Source organism: Rhinolophus sinicus, linkage group LG02 (genome assembly GCF_036562045.2).
Source record: "Rhinolophus sinicus isolate RSC01 linkage group LG02, ASM3656204v1, whole genome shotgun sequence".
Classification (NCBI taxonomy): Eukaryota; Metazoa; Chordata; class Mammalia; order Chiroptera; family Rhinolophidae; genus Rhinolophus; species Rhinolophus sinicus.
Window position 1 is genome coordinate 149,959,461 of NC_133752.1, and position 25,573 is coordinate 149,985,033.

A 25,573-nucleotide genomic window follows, 5' to 3' on the forward strand; every position below is an offset into this window, starting at 1 on the left:
AGGAATAAATTTCTCCGTGATTGGTTGGTGAAGGATTTCAAACTGGAGCTGGCGGCGCGGTGCTCCTCTGCCGTTGGGTGCATCCCGGAGGGAAGCGGAGGGCTTCCCAGGTGGAGCCAGGAGGACGCGGCTGAGTGGGCTGCTGGAAGAGGTTCGTCTGGCGCTGAGTTTGGTAGGAGGGAGAGTGTCGGAATTGGTGAGCCATGGCCACCGCGGGGCTCGGGGAGAAGGCAGCACCTACTGTCCCTCCACTGGCGCTCCCTCCGGGCCGGGAGCTGGAGCGGCCTCCCAGGTGGTGGCTGGGAGGGGTGGGGGACATCTTTCTTGGCGCCGTGTTTTCTGCAAAGCCGGGGCGTCTTTTTGAGGTAGTGGCTTGAACAGGGCAGCCTCCACCCCAAAGAAGTGACTCTCAGCTGGATACAGAGCTTGGAAGTTTTGGGGGTAAAACTCCCATCCTTTTCGGAGGAGCACGGCTCTTTAGAAGGGGAAAGCCCTGGTAGTTGAGAGGCCGCTGAGGCTGGAAGTGGAGTCCTTTTCCCTTGCAGGCTGTGTGTCTGCTGGCCTGGCCATGACGTGTTGTGCCTCCCAGCCCAGTTCTTAGCCTTAGTAACAACAGGCCTGACTTTTATACTTGCGCATACATTTCTCTTCACAGAATCATTCGTAGGCGTGGGGTGTGTATAGATAGGAACGTGGGGTGGGTGGGAAGATAAGCCTTTTTTTTTTTTTTTAAAGAAATGTCATCATTTTCTTTGATGTGTGGGGTGAGCTTTCTGAGTTACTGAAAGTATTGAGAGAAGGCGCCTTTCCTATAGCTTAATCATTCAACAAGTATTTAAGTACAAGACAATCTTATTTGGCTTTAAAGGAACTTGCAGTTTATTTGGGGGTGATAGAACTTAAAAAGATAACTGACTGGTGAACCTAGTAGGCCTTTACACTGTTGAGACCACTGTACATTAGTACAGCCCATTTAGAAAATATTTTGGCAATATTTATCAAGAGCCATAAGTGGTTTTTACCCTCTGATACAGTAATCCCAGCCTTGGGAATCTGTTCCAAGGAACATAGCCACCTGAAGAAAAATATTGCCCACATTGATGTTCATTCATTCAATGAATATTTATTAATCCTTTGCCAAGTGTTGGGCACTGTTCTGGGTGCCAGGGGCTCAGCAATGAACAAAACAGACAAAAATCTCTGCGTTCTTGGAACTTACACTATTGGGGAGACAGACAATAGACAAAATAAATAAGTTAATATATAAGTATGTTAGATGGAGATAAGTGCTTTGGAGCACAATAAAGCAGAGGAGTGTTGGGGGGGAAAGGCTGCAGTTTAAAATAGGGTGGCTAGGAAAGACCTTACTGAGAAAAATGATGTTTGAATAAATACCTGAAGCAGATGAGGGAGTGACCATAAAAGAGGTTCCAGGCAGATGTAACTAAAAAACTGGAAATTACCTAAATGTCCAAAGAAGAGGACAGTTAAATCATTGTACATCAAGTTTGGAACTTAATGGGAACATGACAGAAAAAAAGCCAAACAGAATTATATATAGTCTATGAAATAAATGAGTGCATAATGGGCAAAGATTAGTTAAGGAGGTGTGCATATAGTTGTTTCGGGTGGTGAGGTTTTCCTATGAAAAGTTTCACTATTAAAACATTAATTTTTTTGAAAATTAATTAATGTTAATTGAAAATTAACAGCATGAGGCAGTGTTTTATATTTGCCAAATAAATGTAGATAATAAAGGAGAGATCATTTTGGACTGAAATGGTTAGGGGATGCTTCAGTGAATTGGTAAGACTTACACTAGATGTTGAAGAATGGAACACTTCAGAATGGGAATTCACAGAAAGTCAAAAAAAAAAAAAAAGGAGAACTTAGTATACTGAACTGGTAATAATTTTCTGAAAAATAACCATTCAAGTCGTCCTTTATTTTAATCTTCATGTTGGACTGAGGATGGTCTATTTACTCTTTCTGCAATTGGATTGCTCATAAGAACATTTGGTTTCAAGATATTCCTTCTGCCTGCCAGTTGTATCGAGGCTTTTGATATAGTGAAACAGAAGCTGGACATTTGGGATGAAGAATTGTTCTGAAATGCTTTCATATAAGAATCCTATAGTATTAGGACTGTCTTAGGGAATGGTTTTCCTTAGCAGCAGAGAACCTGTATTGTTGATTTCTTGGGGAATCTCTGCATTTAGTGTTTGTGAGAATGTTTTTCATTAAAACTCTTCCTGAAAAAATCAAGCAACCTTCCATTGCTTTGTCTTACAATATTTAACACCCTTGACACATCTAAAAAATATGATGTATACATCTCTTAATAACGTTGTTTGTAGTGGGAGGAAGACGATAGAGACTTCCCCCAGGATACTCTGCAGTGAAGATCTGTACTAGTCTGTTATTCTGAAGGACGATGTCTGTCTCTTGGCTGGGTGATTGAAATTAAATTGGGGACTCAAAGCAATCACATCGAGCTGAGACTCTTTCCTGGTGATGCACAATTGCTCCCTTAGGGATCCTCACAGATTGGGAATCTGTAACATAGTGACTTCTCCACCTCTGGGGCTTCTCATCAATAACAGCTGAGATTTTGTAGCACCTTTTTGTTTCAAGTGTTCCACAAACTGATTTCCTTGCTCCACACAGGGATCATTTCAGCTTTCCCGAAAGGCAGCTGCCTCTGTAGTGAAAAGTGACAGCTGTTTTACAGCTCCAAAGCAATGTACTACAATATGACTTTGTTTTTGTTTCCTTTCACATTAGTGTATCTCCTAGCTATGGAGCTAAATAATAAAGGGGGAGAAATAAAGAAGTATTCATGAGGTGAAAATGTGACCCAGCAGGAAAATTAAGACCATTTTCAGTTGACATTGAATAGCGTAACTTTTAACATTTCGAGTTACAATTTGGCTGAGATACCAGGGTTAGTACTGATGCAGAGAGCTATTTTTGTCATCTATAAATAATTCCTGAGCGTCAATTCTATAGAACATTAATAAAAATGCATGATGGTCCTCCAGCATATAAAGAGAAGAGGATTACTGGTGCCTTTTTTGGATTACCTTACGTAAACCTATGTTAGAAAGAAAAGTAACTCTTCTCTGATGCTACAAGTCACGTGTAGAACAACTTGTTAAAGAACCTAGACCTGGTCAAATTTTGCTGTCTCCCCTGTTCTTTTTTGGTCTGGGTTCCAGCTATGATTCGGTAATCCCTATTCTAGGGTGTAAATAACTATCAGACCAAAGCAAAAACAAAAATTTTATACCTACTATAATAATACCCTATATTTTATAGTAAGGTTCAATTTATACATTATAAAACTTTTAAACTACATTAATTGATAATATTCTGTGAGGTAAATAGGACAAGTATTACTGTTCCCATTTATAGATGAGTCTCAGAAATTACCAAAGGTTATACTACCGGTAAATAGAAGAACTAAAACTTTATCCCAGCGCTTCTTTTAGTCCCCACCTGCCCCCCTTTTTTTAACTGTTCTTTTTGTTTGTATCTGTATCACACATTAATGTTCAGGTAGAATGGAAATTCTTTTGACAATAGAATCGTGTGTGTGTGTTCTCTGACTTTTATAAAATATTTTAAAATACTTAGTGTGTGTATGTGTAATACAGTAGTGCCAAATAAATGTAAGGTTTTCCCCTCACATTTACATGGTAAAGTTAGAGTGCAAGGCGTGTGTGTCTGAGTGCCAACTAGCAAAGCAGCGGGGCAAGATGAGGTGAAGTGAGCGGATGACCTGCAAGTGATGAGGGTTTGGTAAGAGCACGTGAGAGAAGAGTCCACAAGGTTTGGTGCTCATACCTGTGGGAAAGGGACTGACTTAAGGTGATTCTGACATTTGGAACTGAGTGACTGGGAGAATGATAAAAATAAGGAAATCAAAATTGGGACTCAGTAGGGTAAGGTCAGTGGGTAGGATGGTTGACACTGGACTGTTTATGTTGCTTCATGACGGGATACATTGTATAGGGTGTTATTTTGAGAAACGCGTTGGGTGATTTTGTCATTGTGTGAACACCATAAAGTGAGTGGCTTACACACGCCTAGGTATCGTCTACTGCACAGGGCCTATTGCTCCTGGGCTACAAGCCTGCACAGTACGTTACTGTACTGAATACTGTAGGCAACTGTAACACAATGGTTAGTATTTGTATGTCTAAACATAGGAAAGATACAGTCAAAATACCATGTAAAAGATTAAAAATGGCACACCTGTATAGGGCACTTACCATAAATGGAGCCTGCAGGATTGGAAGTTTCTCTGGGTGAGTCAGAGAGTGAGTGGGGAGTGAGTGCAGGCCTGAGACGTGACTGTCCACTGCTGCAGCCTTTATGACACGGCACTTAGGCTGCGCTACATTTATACATTTCCTTCTTCGATAATAACTTAACCTTAGCCGACTGTAACTTTTACCTTACGTATATGAGGGGAAAAGATAGAACAGTGTCTTAAAATCAAGCTCAAAATCTCTGGGATGCAAGTTGAGAGCCCCAGGATTGGCATTAGCGAGGCTAGGGCTGGCCAGATAAATGGGTGATTTGTCTGTAGAGATGGGATGATGAAAGTGGGATCGTTTGACCTGTTCTTCAGGAGGTTGGAAGGTTGAACTTTAGGCATGTCTGGTGTTGAGAGAGAAGAATAGAAAAATCGATAATCAAATTATTTGTGAAACTCTAAATCTGGAGACTCGGACAGTCTGGACAGTTAGGGTTACCCCTGCTGTTCCCAGTACAGCGCTGGGAGTTCAGTGAAACAACGATCTCCTAGCTACTACGTAGGCGTCAGGTCAGGGGAACAGTGTCGATCAAGGCAGTTCTATGAGAGAACAGTTACTGTGAGGAGCTATTCCCAGGTAGGTTCTCAGTGTGTCTTTAGAGTTTTCAGAATCAGGTTATGTTTTCCAGAGAGGACCTCCCCCAACCCTGACTCGAGGGAGTAGTGTGCGCAAAACATCGGGAAGAAGAATAATGGACTAGAGGAACTTGAGAAAATAGGAGGATTTCTTTGAAAGGGGCAAAGGATCAGGTTGTTGTATTGTCATTGATGAGAAAAACTTTCTGAAATTTTTTTTTAAACAACTAGTTTTCAGTTGTACTGTGAAATTTTCCTTTTCCACATTCTTGGAGAGAGAAGTTTTCCTATATACTGAGCTCATTGCCTTGGACTCTCAGAGTATACAGATGAATGCTGAGATGATAGAAATCAATACCCCATATTAAAAGTGTCTTCCATTTTTACTGGGAGCCCCAGGAAATCATCATTTGAAGAAGCTATGAATGCGCTGCTCTTGCGTCTGCCCTATAGCATTTGAGTATATTTGCCTGTTTTGTCATGTTGTTAAATCCACGGGCATCTCCATGACTGCCAGGTCTCTTGCTGCCAGTTGTTTTGTTTTGTTTTTTGAAGATTTTATTGGGGAAGGGGAACAGGACTTTATTGGGGAACAGTGTGTATTTTCAGGACTTTATTGGGGAACAGTGTTTTTTCCCAGGACCCATCAGCTCCAAGTCAAGTTGTTCTTTCAATCTTAGTTGCGAGGGCACAGCTCAGCTCCAAGTCCAGCTGCTGTTTTCAATCTAGTTGCGGGGGTGGGGAGGTTGGGGGGGGTGGGGGGGCAGCCCACCATCTCATGGAGGGAGTCGAACCGGCAACCTTGTTGTTGAGAGCACGCGCCTTAACCAACTGAGCCATCCGGCCGCCCCGGGAGCTCAGCGGCAGCTCAGCTCAAGGTGCCTGTTCAATCTTAGTTGCAGGGGGTGCAGCCCACCATCCCTTGCTGGGCTGAGAGCAAGCGCTCTAACCAACTGAGCTATCCAGCCACCCTTCTTGCTGCCAGTTTTAATCTATTATTTTAGTTTTCTTCTTAGTTTAGAGGAAGATCTTTGTAATACATTTGTTGGTCTGGTTGCTTAGCAGCTTGTTGTGATTATGTAGCTTGGAACAGACACACTGCCATTTGAAAATCTTGGTTTCCGGCCGTGATTCAGGTATATATTTCATCCAAGGTTGGAATTGAAAGCTTTTTTGCTGTTAGAACAATCATCATACAAGTACAAATGAATAATTCTGTGGCATTTAATAGAAAATATCTTTATGTTTATATATTCCTTTGTCCTTTGCAGTTTTTTTTCCTTGCTTGCCCTCACAGCATATGGTACAATCTTACAAACATTGTAAAATCACTAAACCTTCATAAAAGAGTTCTTCAAATCTTATTTAGAGATGAAATAAGAACCTGGACTAGAATGTTGAAGGGGTGATTAGGCGAAACCTGAGAAGAATCCTTGAATGGTATTTCTGAGGACATTCAGTTTTTAAATGAAATTTGATTTTTTATTTCATTTCCTTGATAGTTTTTATAACATCCAGTTGATGTCTTTCTTTCTTGACTGTTAAATGAAGGTCTTATTTTCTCAAAGTGTTCCCATTTAAAGTCCATTCGGAACTGCTAGTAAGGATACCATTTTTTAATGTAATATCAGCAGGTCTTTGGAGGGGGAAATATGAAGCCTGAAATTCACTGTACTGAACACAGTAGCAAATGGTTTTTCCTTTGCCCTTCTAACTGTGAAGGTGGTGTATTGTCTCCTTGATGCCAGAATGTGGCACAACATAAGCCTTCGCCTATACTTAGTGTAAATTTATTAGACATAGTCCCTGCACACAGTCCAGCAAAGAGCCGTGCGCCACAGAAATAAATTCTTGTGCTGCTGAGCTGGCGGTTTCCCCACTTAATCACTTGTGTGACGTCATCTGTGGTGTTGGTAGGAAATGTGCTGACCATGTCCTGCGTTTTAAAAGACAGATACAACAGGGGTACTAGCTAAAAATGAAATAAAAAAAATAAACCTTTTAGGTTATGTTGAAGGTCTTCAAAGTCTAGAAGGATTCAAGTGGCAGAAGTGTTATTAATCAATAAGCTTGCCTAAGAACCACATTTTGTAGTTGGTCACTTAGTAATCAACTGACCTGCTTATCCCTAATTGCTTTTCTCTCAGCTCCATAGCAATTGTAGAAGGGAGGAAAAGAAGTAGGCAGCAAAGGGATTATATTCAGAGGTCAGAAATGCTTTTCTAATTTTCAGATGAGTGTTAAACATTCCAACGTTTTTACAATAAGGATTACGCAAAACATCAATTGTTGGCTTGAGATTCTTACAACGGTAGCTACAAATGGAAGGTCCAGATGTTAGTCACTGGTGACTGGACTGGATTGCTGCTGAATCTTTTGTCTGGGGGAGAAGGCAGGATCCCTAATGTATATTTGATTTCTTGGCAGAAAGATGGATACTGCGATGCTGAATTTGCGGAATCTGTTTGAGCAGCTTGTACGCCGGGTGGAGATTCTCGGTGAAGGAAATGAACTCCGTAAGTCATTCTGAGCTGGCCTGTGTGAAGAGAGGAAACAGATTTCAGATTTGAGTTCTCTACACAGCTGAAGTGTGTTCCAACCTTAAAACTGTTTTTTATGTGGGTTACTTACAAAGAAAGTGATGGTCACTTATCCCTGGTCAAAGCTTACATTATTAAGTTTCTTTTTTCACTAACTAGTTGGCATTAGTTGCCAATTTTTGTACCATGAACTGGGCAAAATCTACTGGATTTCCAGGGATGTTGCTTTTTTCTTTAGTAATTGTCTACATTTTTTATCCTGGGCCTTTTCTGTGTTCTATAGAACATTTTCAATTGAAGAGGAAAAAAATGTCATAACTTCTGTCAAAGGAGAAACTAGTCACTTGCTTTTACCTACTTCATATACTTGATGTTTAGTAATAAAGGATTGAGACTGGGTGGAGAGCTGGGGAGAAATGGACATGGTGAGAAAACAGTCATCTGGAAAGCAGATTAGTGAAAAACGAAAGTGGGGCTGGTAGCACTGACTTAAGCAATCTACGGGAATGATTATCATTATTCTTATTTTTAAACTTTTATTTATTTAAGTGTGTTTTTCCAGGACCCATCAGCTACAAGTCAAGTAGTTGTTTCAATCTAGTTGTGGAGGGCGCAGCTCACAGTAGCCCATGCGGGGATCGAACCGGCAACCTTGTTGTTAAGAGCACCGTGCTCTAACCAACGGAGCTAACCGGCTGCCCCAACGGGAATTATTCTTTACCAGCTTCTCTTTGTGCTGCCATCCTCTCCTATTTAAGATTTTCATTAACACCTAATTTAGTAAGTGTTGTTCTTAAGTCAGCCTCATTGATGTAAAAATAATGCAACAACTATGTCTTTTTTATTTTTTTTTTAAACTTAGACGTTTATCATTTATATCCCTCACACTGTGTGAACCCCCCTAAGAACTATGTCTTAAACAAAAAGTTCCTATAGTGCTTAGTGTGGCATCTTGCTTATGCCATTCACTATTTCCTTTAATTTGATTGATGTTTCTAATAGCTCTTATCCACTTACAGGCCTTTCAAAACAGTATTCTATTTTCTCTCTCTAATAGCTGTTGCACGACCCTATCATCTGGTACCAGCTCAGTAACCATGATGGCATACTAATTAGGCTTCTCTTTGAGGTCACATCATCTCAGAAGATGAATTACTTTGCAGTCTAGTGGGGGAAGAGTATTGAATAAGAGATCTGAAAATTCAGGTTCATTCAGCAAATATTTAGTGAGAACCTATCACAGCCTCTAGCACAGGTGGAGTGGAGGGCAAGGGGTGACTAAATGGCATCATGGAGAAACGTAGGGTTTGAATTGAGTCTTAGATATAGGGTAGGATCCCAACAGGCAGAGATGAAGAGGACATTTAGAGTCCGGGGAAGAGCCTGAGTAGAGGCAAAAGGGTGTGGGGCTTGAGGAGAATAAGAGCAAGGGGGGGGACATAATCAGAGCTGTGCTTTTGGAAGATCACCCTGGCAGAGGTGCAGGTTGCAGTCGAGGTGGAGGCCGGGAGACTGAGTCGGACCTGGTTGCCGTTGCTCAGGAAAGAGGCACTAGGAGTCCTGAGTGGGATGGTGGTTGTGAAAATGGAAGTAAGGGGAAATGGGTGTAAGAGATTGTGAGAATAATGTCTCTAGGAGGAGGCAGCTGATAGGAGTGGGGGCAGAGGGCGGAATCTGAGGTTTGGAGTCTCAATAACTAATGCTGGCTTTTAACAGTTATTTCTGTTTGTTTCTCTAGCTGTAACATAGAAATTTAAATGTCTGTTTTCTTTGTGGGAGTGCTGTGAGGATTTGGAGATAAAATGAGATACTAGTTGTGAAAATACTTTGGAAGAAATTATGCCAAAAAATATACAAGATATTTATTTTTATAGATACCCTTATTATATAAGCAAATTTATATCTTCCCATTGGTTTCTGTTATAAAATAGAGATACATTTTGCCTCCATCTCCAAATCTCCAACTTGGAAAGTTGGCTTTTGAGGAACTAAAGTGGCTCAGTGTTTTCTAGACTACAGAATCTCCTTTCTGCAGCCACCCCAGTCTCTGACTTCTTCTTTAACCTTGGAATTCTTCCCATGCCCAGGTATCCCAACTCCTTACCCTTGGGTTTCATCATAATTTCATTCTTTCTCCTTCTGGTAATTTTTTTTTTAAAGCTAAGTCCAAGGTTACTGAAAGATCAGAGTGAAGGTTAATATTCAAATAAAATGGCTTTAGTAGCGTAGGTATTTTATCTTTGTTTTCCCCAATCTACATGATTTTTATCTTCTATTTTTATTTTATCATGAGCTGCCTGAACTTTCTCCATGTTGTTGGTGTGTAAACTAGGAATAAATATAAGTTAATATTTATCAGGTGCCTTTTGTATGCCAGCACCAGGCTAGTTTGTGCTATGCTATATACAGCAGACAATACTAAAATGTATGTGGTGTGGTGCCAATCTTCAAGAATATGGTAGTTAAGTTTCAGAGACAGGATTCTTTCTCATGAAACAGAAGATAATACAAGCAAGTATCAAAATACTATGCTTTGGGGAAGTATAGAAAAATTTAATGTTAGCAAATAGATTAGGAAAGGATTCATAGAGCAGATGAGACTAGAAAGATGGGTACATACAGAAGACTAGGTAGGGCATTCCATCTGGAGTACATGGCTGGATCCCAGGCAGGCAGAAATGAGCATGGATCTGTTCTGGGGACAGACAAACTGGGTTCGCCTTGCATAGGAAGAGGCTACTGTGGAGTGGTGGGAGGGAAGTCTGATTAGATTGGTAAGATGGGCTTGGATGCCTGGAGTTTAAATTTGATCTCAACAATTCTTCATTCATTCAGTGAAATTACAGTGCCTACTGTGTGCTAGGCAGAGTGTAAGGCCCTGGAGATTAAAGCAAGAGACACAGGGTCCTTGCCCTTCAGAAGCTTAGAGAGCAGTGGGAAAGACAACGGGCAGAGCCTGTGCAAAGGCCTCAGGAGGAGTGAGCTGAGCAAGCAGGATTTCTGGAACTGCGTTCATCTGCTGAATTATAAACCAATCCTGATTTTTTTAGTATTATTTTTTTTAATGAATCAAGGATTACCCTCAGTTTGTTTCAAGGAAATTTCCTGTCTCCTTTTTGTTAGGTGCATTTTATAATTTAATATATACACAACTTTTTAAAGGAGGTAATTGGAATTTCATAAATCTGTTGAGTGTGTACTTACTTCATGACAGGGTCTAGTACCAGGTTGAATTGTGATTCACAAACTGGCAAAAAAAAGGGCCACATTTGTTGATCTCTAACATCAGAATTTTTCCTGGTTTGTGGTATAAAGTGCCTTTTTGACCCATCATAGCAAACTTAGTTCATAACAGAATTGTACATAAAAAGTAATAATTTAGTCATGTATGCAGGTGGTTTCTGGTTTTGGTCTAACAAACTAAGCTGAACAAGTAATTTAATCATTTGTACTATTAAAATAGGAACTCCTTCCTTGAAGTGAATGGATACTTTATTTGGGTTGGGTTCCATCGTCCAATTCGCTTACACCTGTAATGTATGCCAATTAACAATGAACAGGGATTAAACCTAAATTTAATAAGATTTACCAAGAAGGACTATTCTAAAGAATAAACAAACCAGCAAAATTAGGTTAAATGGAAATCTTTTCATTCTCAAGTTGTTTTTCAATTCTGTAAAATATTGAATGTAGCACTATATTTTAAAACATTTAATGGACCACAGTGTGGAGCTAGAAAGTTTTTAGACTGTGTAGTTGAAAAGTGTGTCTTGTTCTTTATTTTTGAAATTGAAGTATTACATACATCAGGAAAATGCACAAATCATAAGTGCACTACTTGATGAATTGCCAGAGTGAACATGGCTAAGAACCAGCTTTGGTTTTTAATTTTTTTTCTTTGTGAATCTATAATGTTGAAATAGTTAAATCTGCAAAAGGATGTATTGTTTGTTTTCTTTGTCTTTAAGGAGGAGAAACAACTTAGTAATACATTCCAAACTGTTGACTAAACCAGCATATCATTTAAAATTATTTGAATTATAATGTATTTTATTTTTTGCATCCTTGATATTTGTATTAGCTAAGATAACTAGGTCATAATATCCTGTTTCACTAAAATCTTCTGTTTGCTAAAAACTGGAGTTTCCTTATGTGTAAGACTTAGTTTCTATAGATTGAATTGGTAGCCTAATTTTAATTTGTAAGTTTGAAATTTAGTCAAATTGTTAAAATTGCTATAAAAGGGCACTGTATTTTTTCTATATTGTTCAGTTAAATTCAAATAGGAAAAGTGCCCTTACTACATCAGGATCTGCTAGTCTTATGTGCATTTGGCCTCGTTTCAGCTGTAAACTGGGTTAGTTTGACCAACAGCAGATGTACACCTTGGAAACTTCCTTCATGATACTATTGGAAAGTGATGCTTAGAGATAGATAGAGGTTAACTAGAAAATAGTAAGGCATTATAGAAGAAAAGTCTGCCGATAGCAGGTGATAAGGAGGAGTGCCACCAGGGTTTTCATGCTTTGAGGTGCTGCCTTGGAGGTGCTGCTGTCTTTGCACACGTTGGAAGAGTCCACATTCCGCTGTCAGGGACTCACCCCGAGCTGGTATGAGCTTCTCCCTGTGTCTTTCCCACTGGAATGTTTACATACCCTTCAGGGCAGTGTTAAACAGCAAAAGCAAATTGGCTCTTTACTTTCAAATCAATATTTGTATAATTATATAGCTGGATGGGATTGTAGGCCTAGACATCTGTAATATTAATCTATATCTACTGGAGCATATTACAGCAGTTACATTTGAATTTGCTGTTTAATGTCTCTTTGGCGCAGCAATGCGTGACTCTAAAGGAGGCTGTTTTTGTTTTATAGCTGTAACTGTCCTGGTGCGTGACAGCTGCCCCAAAGGTATCCCCTTTTTGATTGCCTTCTGTTCAGGAGCTTTCAGTGTTGGTGTTACATCTGGGGCCAGGTGACTAATGAGTTACTTATTCCACAGCAGATGCCACTGGCTAAGCCAAAGTGAGTGGCCTATTGAAACAGAAATTGCTCCCCACCAAACCCGCATCTCGAGTGATGAACATATATCCAGGATCTGCTCTTGGTTGTTTTCAGCTGGATTTGCCCACACTTTAGCTGGCCCCTTAGTTGTGTATCTGGAGTAAAACTAACCAGAGGATGACGCATTTAGACTCTGGTTGGTGCTTGAAATATTAAAGTTTCCCCCCTTTCTTTAGAATTCATCCAGTTGGCAAAGGACTTTGAGGATTTCCGTAAAAAGTGGCAGAGAACAGACCACGAGCTGGGGAAATACAAGGATCTTCTGATGAAAGCAGAGACGGAGCGCAGCGCTCTGGATGTGAAGCTGAAGCATGCCCGCAACCAGGTGGACGTGGAGATCAAACGGCGGCAGCGCGCTGAGGCGGACTGCGAGAAGCTGGTGGGTCTTGTTTTCTGGGCTAGAACTGGGGCGGGGGCGGGGGTGGGGGAAGCAGCTCCTGATAAGGTTTCCACTTGCCGGATACACCCAGTTTCTAATTCCACATTAAAGAACTAAAATCAACCTGTCCATTGACAACTTGTCCATCATTGGAGCCAAAATTGCAGCGTGGGAATCCTGTTCTCCATAGGTTGAAATTTAAATTTACTTCTGCTTTAGACGTGAAACTATTACTTAATAGACAAATTTCGAATGAGAATTCAAAGGACTGAAATTAGAGGGGAGGGCAGGGGAATCCTAGCATTCTTGGTCTGCCACAAGACAACTGGCCATCTCTCATGCTACCCAGAATGCCTCATCCTTAGGTGAATAGCTAGTACTTTGTCATTGATACAGGCACGACAGCTCTAAGTCTTTCCTGCACCAGTGCTCCTAATTCAGGGTAAAGCCTAGATGTATTCAACCAGTTGAGCAGCGTGGCTAACATAGAACACTTTGATTTTGATGTACCAGGGTGGGTCATGGTACAAAGGAGAGCCTAACCCATTGTGGTCCAGTGTTAGATGCCTCAGTCAAGTTCACGTTGCCTGGTTCCAGTGCGTCACAGCTCTGTATCCATTTTAATACATTTTCCTCCACCATTTAGGAAGGTGGGTGGCTGCTTTGATCTGTAGAAGCAGCCAATAATTGTCCTGATAAAATGACACTGAAGTGTGTTTGCTATGCGCAATCTATTTTGGGACTCGCATTTTGCAATACCGTGTCCTCTTGGATTAGCAAAAGTCTTGTAGCAGAAGCCCCACTATTCTAGATGGAGTTCCTTTTACTAGTCAGAAATCAGAGACACAGTCTGGGCTTGATGTGAATTAATATGCTATTGGTGTAGCAGCTTTCCTGAAGGCTCATTTGCATAATGCCGTATTTTACTGTCTTCTGGCCTGCCCATCCCATACATGTGAGGTGAAGCTTTCTCCCCTGGTTAGTTAGGATGTTTTCCTCTGCTTTGGTCTGTAGGAAAGACAGATTCAGCTGATTCGCGAGATGCTCATGTGTGACACATCTGGCAGCATTCAACTAAGTGAGGAGCAAAAATCAGCTCTGGCTTTTCTCAACCGAGGCCAGCCATCCAGCGGCAATGCTGGGAACAAAAGGTGGGGGAACTGCATCTGTTGTTATCTGATCACAAGTAACACAGCTGTCAGAAGTTCTTGTTATCTGGACTCTTAAATATACTGCTTCTGGAATGTGTGCTGAATAAAGCAGAAAAAGGCTTTGGAGGAAGGGTGGGTGGGAAAAAAGGCACAGGGGCCTCCCTATTTTATTGTGTCTTTTTAATCTTTCCTTAGGATGTTGTTTCAGCATGGGTAAAATTTTGATGTTGATGCTAAACTGCACATCAATAACTAATCCTACAGATTGCTCAGAAACCTAATGGTGAAAGTGGCAGCTCAGCAATACTTTCAGTGTTTTCTCTCCAGAGAGCTTTTGTAGCTCTTCTGGTTGAGAGAGGCCTTCTGTGAGCCAAGACCAGGCAATAATTTTGGTTCCACTGCATCCCTCTCCAAAATAGTCTCACCCAAGCTTTGAATTTAACACCCCCAATACAATACATAGGGAAAGGTCAGCACTCTTAGAGCTATTTATTTTGTTGCCTGGGTTGTTTTACAGGGACTCTGTATAACTAAGAAGATGTACGAGCTTAATTTCTTATAAAGCTAATGCTGGGTAATTCTCTCTCTTGTAGAAAGCAACCACAATTGGGATCAAATTAAACTTCACTCTTCTGCCTTGTGAATTTTTAGTAGCCTGTAGTACAAACTCAGCAGGGAATAGCACCCATACCCCTTGACTGTAATTTTCTGCTGCAGTTATAAGACCTTTGCTGAGAAAGCAACTGTGCTGCGTGTGTACTCATACACGTACACACACTCTGCTATGAAACTAAAAAACAACCCACCACAGCTAGGATTGGAGCTTGTAGTTCTCTCTATAGGGCAGGCATTGCTGTGAAATTGGCTGACGTTGCCTGAGCAGTGGGACTTGTTCTGGATGCTGGTGGATTTCACCCTCCACATCTTCTGTGTCTAACACTGTGTTGTTTCACTCATCTAGACTGTCAACCATTGATGAATCCGGTTCCATTTTATCAGATATCAGCTTTGACAAGACTGATGAATCGCTGGTAATGAACGTTTGATCTCTGAGAATTATCTATATTCCCGCTCCCTCGGGAAAGTCTCCTGTCCTCTCTTCTGGAATTCCTTTATTACTGTGTTATTAGTTGATGTATTATAGGTACTGAGCTAGCATTTTAAAATATAAATCCACACAAGCTATAGGAGACTGGCATAGATATATTTTTAGTTTCTGGATGTGAGACTATAGAATTCAGGATTTGGCATGAGGTTACATTTATGTAATGGATCTGTGAGCTGCATGTACTAATTGATTATATCTTGACTTATTAAAGCACCAGCTAGCAACAAAAAAATTAGCAAGACTCTATCCAGGCAGGGCTTGTTTGCTGCTCCTCGGTAGAATAGACTTGTGCCTTATTTCTGAATTATTTTGGTTCATGAAGAAAACTTAGTTATGCTTCACAATTAGAAGGAAAACCAGTGCTCTGGAGCTTCAGCCAGAAAACTGATGAAAGTTTCCAGGCCCCGTATAATGCTTTGACCAATAATGGTTAACGTGTCTAGACTCTGTTACCCTACTTTTGTGGGACAGCACCCTTCTCTCAACTTATGGTAGTGTTTCTGCATGAAAGATCATCTCCTGATAGTTCAGTTTTTAATGTTCAGGAGACTGATAGTTTATTGGTTTATGCATCTTTCCTGTTTTACTGGCTGAAAACTAGTAAACAAAACCATAAATCAGGAGGTTATTGTTGGTGGTTGGTTTTCTGATGATAGTAGAACAAGTCAAAACTACTTGTTACGTGGGTATAAATGATAGGAATGATACAGAAAAGTCTGGGCTGTATAATAAAACTAGAACTTATTATTAGCTGATTTTGGAGCTAGACCTATGACATGATATCTGTTGTAACTGAAGCTGAATCAAACAGCCAGTAGCTAAAGGACTCGACCATGAGTTGGAGAGGTTAAGTTTATTCATCTAAGCTACTGTTTGCTGTTATACAACTGTTTCTAGATTTTTTTTTCAGGGATTATCAAGAGTAAGGAAGTCACAGGGAGCTACTAAAAATGAACGCAGATGGTTAAAATAAGTGAAGTGAAACTAAACAACACTAAATGACAAATAATTCTTCAGTGGTGAATATGTCTTTTAGGGCCCAGGGAAGAGGGATGATTGAGAGACGTAAAACCTGAACTAGAACTTTTTAAGTGGCTGTGTTGTACAGAACATCTGATTAGACAGTAGCAATCCCTTAAGAGCAAGAATCACATCTCAGACGATCAGTGTAGTGCCTAACATTCTGTAAGTTCTGAAACTAATTACAAAAATAATCAGAAACAAAGGACCAGGCTCTGGAGATAATCACGACAGAAGTTGATTCTTTAACCTTTTCTTGCCTCTGTGGTATTGATTCCTGATTCTATTATAATAGCTTCAATTTTGGAAAGAAAGCATGTTCTTTATTCTTTAGCTCTGTAGCTGCAACACTTGCGACCCTCCCTTCCCCCTCTCCCTGGATTGTAAGTTAGGTAGTCTGACTCAAGAAGCCTTTAAAGTTCTCTGTAAATTTATTTGCACAGGGTTTAGGGGAGGCCTAAGCAAAGAAAGAAATTAATACAGTGTAATTATCAACAGGATTGGGATTCTTCTTTGGTAAAGACTTTCAAACTGAAGAAGAGAGAAAAGAGGGTATGTATGGTTTTGTTTAGTTTGTTTAATTTTTTTTTTTTTTAACAAAGTTATAGTAAAAGAATTTTCTCTGGAAATTCTGCCATGACACTGTGTTCCTGACATGTTGCCTTAGCCATTGTGATACACATGTTACAAATGAATCATTCTGGGGGCAGTATTAGCGTTCCTCAAGGTAATAACTCAGGACAGAATCTTGTCCCATTTCACTGTCTGGGCCGCTCTCACTTCATTCATTGAATGGAAAAAGATATACTTAAGTTTGTTTGGAGTTGTTGCCTGAATTTTTACACAGGACTTTTGTGCTCTAACATAAGCTTTAGATGAAATGTGTGTATAATGGGATATACAGAGATCTATCTGCGTGTTTGTTTAGGTGCTTAACATGTTTCCAAAGACTTCATGTTCTTAGATAGGATTACAGCTCTACTTTTCCTGGTGCTGTCATCTAAATTTTTCCAAAGCTTGCTTGTTTCTTCTAGGGCACCGAAGGTATTTTTGTGTTGGTACCACTTAAGCTTCATGTGGAAATAGGCAGTGAGAGAGAGCACACTGTTTGTTACTAACCTGTGGCCCTGGAACCTAGGGCTTGTATCCAAGCAGTCTAATGGAATAATTTTATCTTCCGTGCTTCAGATCTTCTACTTGGCACTAAACTTGTTGTTGTTCGCCCCCTCTCTAGCGTTCCAGTAGCCGACAGTTCACTGATGGTCCCCCTGGACCTATAAAGAAGACTCGTTCCATTGGCTCCACAGTCGACCAGGTAAGAATAGTCAGGCCAAGGAAATTATGGTCTTGAACACATCAAAGATTCATGTCTCCGAGCATTAAAAATTCTGAGTCACCATTGCAGTGTTGTTTTGAGAGAGATGTTTGATGAGTTTTTTATGTAATAGGGTCCTTATCATCCATAAGAATGGAATTGTTCTGATTAAATAAGCGACTGTCAGCTTTATGTTTGATTCTTAGTTGCTTGTATGTATCCTCCTGTGACCTGTATTTTGTATTTCTGTTCTGAAGTGTGAGATTTCAACTTACTAGTGTTTTGGGCTGGGGCCGTAAGTCCTGAGCAAGACTCAGGAATTTTTCAAGCACTCCAAAACACCCTATAGTGGAGGGGAAATTAGGTTCAAATGTTCGTCCTTCCTTCATTACTACTTTTGTTTCAGGGGAATGACTCCATAGTTGCAAAAACTACCGTGACTGTTCCCAATGATGGTGGGCCCATCGAAGCTGTATCCACTATTGAGACTGTGCCATATTGGACAAGAAGCCGAAGGAAAACAGGTCCGTTGGGTTTGTGGCTGAATTGCCTGTGGAAAACAACTGGTGAAATTGGGGGAGAATTGGTTTCTTAGAGCCCTCGTGAGGCGGGGATGGGCTGTGCAGGATCGTCTCTCACTGCTACTTACCGAGGGCCAGGGCACGGATTGTGTCCAGTTCTCCCCTGGGCCTGCTAGCCTGGCTTGTGCCACTAATGTATCACTTGTCATTCCTGAAATGGTTTTCTCGTATAGCTATAACCACATCCCTTCTGGTTATGGACACACATGACTGATTATCTACCAGTCATATTAAAACTGGGGTTAAAATTCAGAAGGAACAATATACTGAAGACTTCCGCTTATTTTCTAGGTACTTTACAGCCTTGGAACAGTGACTCCACTTTGAGCAACAGGCCACCGGAGCCGAGAACTGAGACAGACAGTTCCGGCACTCCCCAGAGCAACGCAGGGATGCGTCTGCATGACTTTGTCTCCAAGACGGTAAGTCTGTGATCGCCCCTTCTTCTCGTGGGCACCTTTAATTTTTTCATTGTGAAAATAATATATACCAGGAATAAATTTAAATACTTTAGTGTTATTTAAGTTAAATGTTGAATTTCCTTCCTCCTTCCCACCTCACCCCTCAGGGGTCACTACTGGTTACAGAAGCGGTGTAGCTTTCCATTCTGTGAAGAATAATAGTAAATGAAAAGAAAGCAACTTTTCAGAAGCAGTTGTTTGGGCTTTTTAGTGACATATATTTATGTGTTATGCTTAAATAATAGCATGTTTTTACTTTGTCCCATGTGATTTCCTCATAAACACCCAAGCAGATGGGCAGCTCAGAGGAGGTAACTGACTTGCTTGAGCCACATGACAGTGAGTGGCAGCGAACATGGAGTTTCTGACTCCTTGTCAGCAAGTGCTTCCTTCTAGCTGGATGGCCATGCAAGTTACTTAGCCTCTTTTTGCTTCTGTTTCCCGATCTTAAAGAAACCATAACCTATTCCATGGGATTATTGTGAGAATTACAGAAGCAAATGTGTATAAAAGGATAGGAAGTTGGTCAGCACATGCGAGGTGCCTAATAAACGCCGGTTGGTGGTGCTGACCATTTTCCCTCTCATACCACTCTGTCCCTTCTGCCCCGTCTCGTCCTCAGGTTATTAAACCCGAATCTTGTGTTCCATGTGGAAAGCGGATAAAATTTGGCAAGCTGTCTCTGAAGTGTCGCGACTGTCGCGTGGTCTCCCATCCGGAATGTCGGGACCGCTGCCCCCTTCCTTGCATTCCTACCCTGATAGGAACGCCTGTTAAGATCGGAGAGGTATGACCGACGGGAGCCATTGTGGTGTTAGGGCTTCTGTAGCTTTTCCAAAGCTGGGTGTCAGTTGTGGTTCTAAAATTAATGATGCCAAGTATTTTTCCTTCCATGAGTAATGAATTGAAATTATAAAATGTTAATTGCAGCAGAGTCCTGTTTGGGTTTGTCTGTTTCATCCTTTCTAAACCAAAGCCCTTCCCTTACCTGCCCTCCCTCCCCCTTTCTCTCCCTCTGCCTTCTTCCCTTTTCATCCTCCTTTCTTTTCCTTCTCTCACTCCCCTTCCTTTTCTCCTCTTCTTTCCTCTACACTCCCCTCCCCCTCCTATCCTATTTGGTAGTTTGTAAAATTTGAAACATACACAAAAGTCGAGAGATGAGTATAACTAGCCCCTGGTTCCTATCATTCAGTTCCCACAATTACTGATTCATGTCCCATCTTGATTTATCAGTACTCCCGTCTCAGCCCAGCCCTGTCCAGTGAATTATTTTGCAGCAAATCCAAGCCATCATATAACTTCATCTGTGAATATTCTTTCTCTTACTTTAGAGATATTTCATATTAGGCTTAAGATTAGGTTGCTTATTTCTAAAAATCGATTCAATCCATTAAGAAATTATTTATTACACAAGCAACATTAGCAAGAATCAAAACAAAATGACTAAGCTGCTACCCAGCCCCCAGCAAACCAAATGTTATTTTCCCCCTAATCTTAAGAATTCTTATCTGTGCAGAATAGTTTTTACAAATTTTCTGTACTCTGCTATATTATAGTGCAATGGAGTTCTTTCCTACAGGTAGGTTTGTGTCACAATCAAGTGAATTGTGTTAATTTTTCTTATTAAGAATAATTTGAAAGGTTTTCTTTTTTTAGGGGAACAAATCAGTTTATATTAAAGGCCTTACCTGTAATCTCATTATTGCTATCTGATGCCCTTGAGTAGAAGTGAAGCAGGGACGGAATTGTAGCTAGTGGTTTTATTACTTGTTCATGAAGCGTTTGGTGTCTATGACCATAAATCAGTCCTGGTGTGGAAGTAGGAAAAATAATTGAGAGTCTCTGTTCTAATATATGCTTTGGGACTAGGAATTTAAAAGTAGGCATGATGTCCCAGCCTGAGTGGTTCTCCCAGGGGTCTAGCTCTGCTGGTCTAAGTGGTGTAAATAATCATTTAAAACTTCCCCTTTTCAGGGAATGCTGGCGGATTTTGTGTCCCAGACTTCTCCAATGATTCCCTCCATTATTGTACACTGTGTAAATGAGATTGAGCAGAGAGGGCTGACCGAGGTAAGAGTGAATCCTAGAAGAGGTCAAATTTGTTACCTGTGTTAACAAGTAGGAGCTTCTTAACTGAAGGTGTCATCTTGATAATAGACAGGCCTGTATCGGATCTCAGGCTGTGACCGGACAGTAAAAGAACTGAAAGAGAAATTTCTCAAAGTGAAAACTGTCCCCCTCCTCAGCAAAGTGGATGACATCCATGCTATCTGTAGCCTTCTGAAAGACTTCCTGCGAAACCTCAAAGAACCCCTTCTGACCTTTCGGCTAAACAAGACCTTTATGGAAGCAGCAGGTAAGGGCAGATCTTAATACTTGAGTGTGAGTCCCTCAGGGACAGATTTTTGACTCTTCTGTTTACACCTGGTAAAGTGCCTGAAACATAGTAGATGCTCAGATACTTTGGTGGATGAATAACTACATCCATGTTCCCCATGCCTGTCTTCTTTGTCTAGATCAGGGGTGTCCAAATTTTTTTCAACGTTTTTCACCAAGGGCCATATGCGGTAAAATACACAAACAACCGGGCCACTCACTCCAGGTGAAGTACGTATTGCCTCACCTGGTTTATTTAAGTAAACTAAATATATTTTTGGAATTTGCTGCGGGCTAATTAACAATGGATCATGGGCCACAGTTGGCCCCGCGGGCCGCAGTTTGGACACCCCTGTTCTAGACTGTCTAGGGCACTGACAGGGTTTTTTTGTTGTTGCTTTTTATTGTTGTTTGGTCAAGTATTAGGTTGTCCTTTTGAACTTGGAACCATCTTTCATTCCTTTCCCTCACATTCCACATTTAATCCATTGGCAAATCTTGTCAGCAAAGGTCTTGTAAAATATATCTTAAATTTGAAATTTGTCACTCCTTCTACTACCACTCTTAACATCTCTTACCCTTGAGTGATATAAGAACCTCGTGATTTTCCTTTTTCTACCCTTCCTGTCTACAGTATGATCCTCACACAGTAGCTACAGTCATCCTTTAAATATTTAAATTAGATGATGTCCCTTCTGTCGTCAGTATCCTCCAGTGGCTTCCCTTCACCCTCGGAATAAAATCCACAGTCCTCAGCATGGCCCAAAAGGTCCTACATGATTTGGCTCTTAGTTATGTTTCCAACGTCATTGCCTTTTATCCCCATTCCCTTCTTTTCTTCCTTTCCAGTTACAGTGGAATTCTTAGAACATACCAAGCTCACTCCCTCCTCGAGGCCCTCACATTAGTCGTCTCAGCCTGGAATGATGATATTTGCATGATTTGCTCCTTTATTTCTTTCAGGTTTCTTTTTGGATATCTTGTCCTCAGAAACACCTTTCCTGACCACCTTGTTTAAAATAACAGCTCCCATTACATTCTAGCTTCTTGCCTGCCTTCTTTCATTGCATGTATTACTATCTGATATTTGCTTTTTGACTCACCCTTCCAGTAATACCCGGCCCATAGTAGGCCCTTAAACATGTTTTACGAACGCATACCTTCTTGATAGGTGTAGTCACAGCCATTGCGTGTCTCCCTTCCTAGCTTGTGGGTTGCTTAGCTGCTTTCCCTAACCGCAAGAGCTGGCTTTTTCAAACTTGTGATTTTTAATATTGACCTGTTGGCCAGTATCCTGCTTGTTAATGAAACTAGAGTCTGATGCAGTCATGAACCTAAGCGGAAGTTTCAGAAGCTTACTGTAGATGAGACTTTGTGGTCGATAACTTGGAAGCCCGCTGTCAAGGGAAAGAAGCCCTAGGCCTCTTGGTGCTGTCCTTTCATTTACAGAAATCACAGATGAGGACAACAGCATAGCTGCCATGTACCAGGCTGTTGGTGAGCTGCCCCAGGCCAACAGAGACACATTAGCTTTCCTCATGATTCACTTGCAGAGGTGAGTGCAGCGGAAACTAGTTTCTGGGAGTTAGGGAATTTTCCAAGGGGAAGATCATGTGGGTTGGGTGTTAGGGAAGGAACGTGAGTGAATTGTTTTCTTGGAGAACTTACATTTTGGTCTGTGTTTAAGTGGAGGAACAGGTCTTCTAATTGTATGCTCTTTTGCTTAGAGTGGCTCAGAGCCCAAACACTAAAATGGACGTTGCCAATCTGGCTAAAGTCTTTGGCCCGACAATAGTTGACCATGCCGTGCCCAATCCAGATCCAGTGACAATGTTACAGGACATCAAGCGTCAACCCAAGGTAGGCAAGCACGTATGTGGACGAACTCGTGTAACATGATAACCTGGGAGATGGGTAGGAGGGAAGCCCTGAGCTTTGGAAGTTTGCTAACATATTAGGTGGCCTGTAGGTGGTGGAACGCCTGCTTTCATTGCCCCTGGAGTACTGGAGTCAGTTCATGATGGTGGAACAAGAAAACATCGACCCTGTGCATGTCATTGAAAACTCAAATGCCTTTTCAACTCCACAGACACCAGATATTAAAGGTAAGGCCTGAGTGGTGCTTTTTTAAAGAACCCGCCGCCCCCTCCAGGTTTGGTCACGTGTCCTCTCCCTGCCTTTGCTAGAGTTGTTTGAAATTCATATTCTTCAATAAAAACTAAATTCATTTTGAGAATTCTAACATTAAAGGAAAATTTGTACAGTTCTACCATCCTGACTTTCCCCCCTCTTTTGTTATGTTCTTCCTTCTTTACACACATGGATATCTTTTAAATTATGGATATAATAATTCAAATATAATTTATTCTTATTGTTTTTCTTGATATGTTTTATCAACTTGATTTCTTAAAAGCTTTTGCGAGTTTGTGTTGCCACCAAAAATGTATGAGGCTGGTTTCATTCCAACCTCATTGGCACTGGAGACCTGTTCTTTCATTATTATTAAGTTCTTTTTAAGGAAACGTATTATTTTTTCTGAGTATAGGTTAAAAAATCAAATGGTCAGATGTTAGATGTTAGATAATCAGGAAGTGAATATCAGCTATTAATTGAGCAGTTGCCAGCATAATTCAAAAGATATACTGGTGTGTTACACCGTGGTGATAAAAATGATCTCTGCTAGGTCTCTAACCTTAGCTCTCAAGTGCTTCACAGGGATTTCAGCTTAAAACAAGAGTGTTTTATTTTTTCCTCCGCCTTTAAAATATGTCTTAACTTGGACTGAAGTGAGTTTACTGGGACCCGTGACCACGCCTGAACACCAGCTTCTCAAGACTCCTTCGTCCAGCTCCTTGTCGCAGAGGGTACGCTCCACCTTCACCAGGAACACGCCCAGGTATGTGGGATTGGCCTGCTTGGGAAATAAAAAATAACTGCTGCCTTAGATTGCTTTCCCATCATACTGAAGCTTATTGAAAGAGAGATTGAATCAGATCTTAACTACATAGCAATCAAACTCTAAAAGGAAACCTGGAGCCGTAAAGATCCCCCTTTTTAAAGGGTCCCCTCTCTCATCTCAAGTGACAGAGTAGCTTCCCAAGCAGTTGTTGATGGTTTTCTAGTTTTAGTTCATTATATCAAGTCATGTTATATTTGTTTATGTACCATTTTCTATAGAATACTTTTCCAGTTCATTCTCTTTTTCTTTAGGTTTGGGAGCAAAAGCAAGTCTGCCACCAACCTAGGACGACAAGGCAACTTTTTTGCTTCTCCACTGCTCAAGTGAAGCCATGTCTCCTGTCAACTTCCCAGCGTTTCCTGACTGCAAGGAAGGGCGCACCTGTACTCTCTGTCCTTGCAGCCTCCCGTACTCAGTACTACTTTTAGCATTCTCCAGGCTTTTAATCAAGTTTAATTGTGCATGGGGGTTTTATTAAGACTATATATATCTCCCTCGCCTTCTCCTCAAGTAACATAAGATCAACACCTTGTGCTGTCATCATTGGGAGCTTTTAGATGGGAGATCTTCACAGGGGTAGAGGGGTAGTATGGAATTCATTATGATTCTTTTGGGGGCTGAAGGGGGCCTCTTTGGCTTAAAGCTAAGTGCTGCTCACAGAATGGCCTTTCTCTGATACTTAGAACTAATTTTCATGAGACAATGACAAGCCCTACCTCTTTAGTAAGACTGATTTGTCTCAGGGTGGGGGGTGGGAGGGCCGGGTAAAGAAAGGTTTGGATACAGGATTTCGGATGGCTCCTTCTGAGAATTTGGCTCCCATTATGAACTGAGCTATAACATGGAGCCTTCATAACAGTGGGATTAGGGTGAGGACAGAAGTAGTGATGGGAGTGTGCTTAGCTTGAATTTGGATTAAGTTTAATAGTGTTACGTGGCACAACTTTGTGAAAGTGATGCTACAACTTGTATTTATCTCTAATTGGCCTCTGGCTGGACTTCAAGTTTGGTTAGGGTCAAAGCCTGTTTGTTCTTAAGTTGAGTTCATTCTGATGCCACACACACGCACGCACGCACACACTCGCCCCGATCCATCAGAGCCCTAAAGGTCACTATGCTGTCTTCTGGCCTCCCAACTAACAATTGAGAGGAGGCTAGAAGGGGAGGGAGATTGTCGATATTTTGTGTGGCAAGAAGAGCCACAGTCATTTTGTTTTTGCACTTTGGATGCTGAAATCTTCCTGTGTAACATAGCTACATCAAGATAAATATGAGCTTTTTCTTCTATTAAAATTATTTCCAGTGTCTATAAAAATGCTTTCTTCTATAGAATGCTTCTGACCTATATTGACCCTTGTCTGTAAAACACATATTTGGAATAATATTTGGAAAAAAGTAAATAGTTTTTTCAAAATGAATGTGAGGTTGGTTTTCTTGCCCTGGAAGGTAACCTTCCATGCCTTTTTTCAAAAGAAAATATTTTCCCTCAAAGTGTTTTGAGACTATTGTTCCTCTCTATTCCCTCACCCCACCCAAACTTTACCACCTCCAGGAATTTGTTTTTGTTTCTCAGTCTCTATCATTGTCCAAATTGAAGTCCTAGATTTGTCCCTATGACTGTTATCCTCTCATTTGAAGAAACTGCTTTAAACAAACAAAAAAAACTTTTAAACAAACCTTTAGGGACCAGAATGGTGCAGATTTGGAAAAAAAAAAAAAGACT

General features: G+C 40.9%; 1 protein-coding gene across 4 annotated transcripts; it reads left to right on the forward strand.

Moving 5' to 3' along the window:
• RACGAP1 (Rac GTPase activating protein 1) lies at positions 1-25,268 on the forward strand. 4 transcript variants are annotated; one of them, XM_019724611.2, is made up of 17 exons: positions 1-151; positions 7,325-7,413; positions 12,677-12,879; positions 13,894-14,030; positions 14,992-15,061; positions 16,657-16,710; positions 17,393-17,473; positions 17,880-17,997; positions 18,346-18,476; positions 19,138-19,302; positions 20,490-20,585; positions 20,673-20,871; positions 22,341-22,446; positions 22,619-22,751; positions 22,861-22,996; positions 23,679-23,787; positions 24,102-25,268. In XM_019724611.2, the coding sequence occupies exons 2-17, from the start codon at positions 7,329-7,331 to the stop codon at positions 24,175-24,177; spliced, it is 1,899 nt and encodes a 632-aa protein (XP_019580170.2). In that variant the 5' UTR covers positions 1-151; positions 7,325-7,328; the 3' UTR covers positions 24,178-25,268. The 4 variants fall into 4 exon arrangements, with proteins under 4 accessions (XP_019580170.2, XP_074181812.1, XP_019580171.2 ...); XM_074325711.1 differs by having other exon boundaries at positions 13-151; positions 7,329-7,413; positions 24,102-24,324; XM_019724612.2 differs by having other exon boundaries at positions 132-172; positions 24,102-24,324.
• Positions 25,269-25,573: the final 305 nt, after the last annotated feature.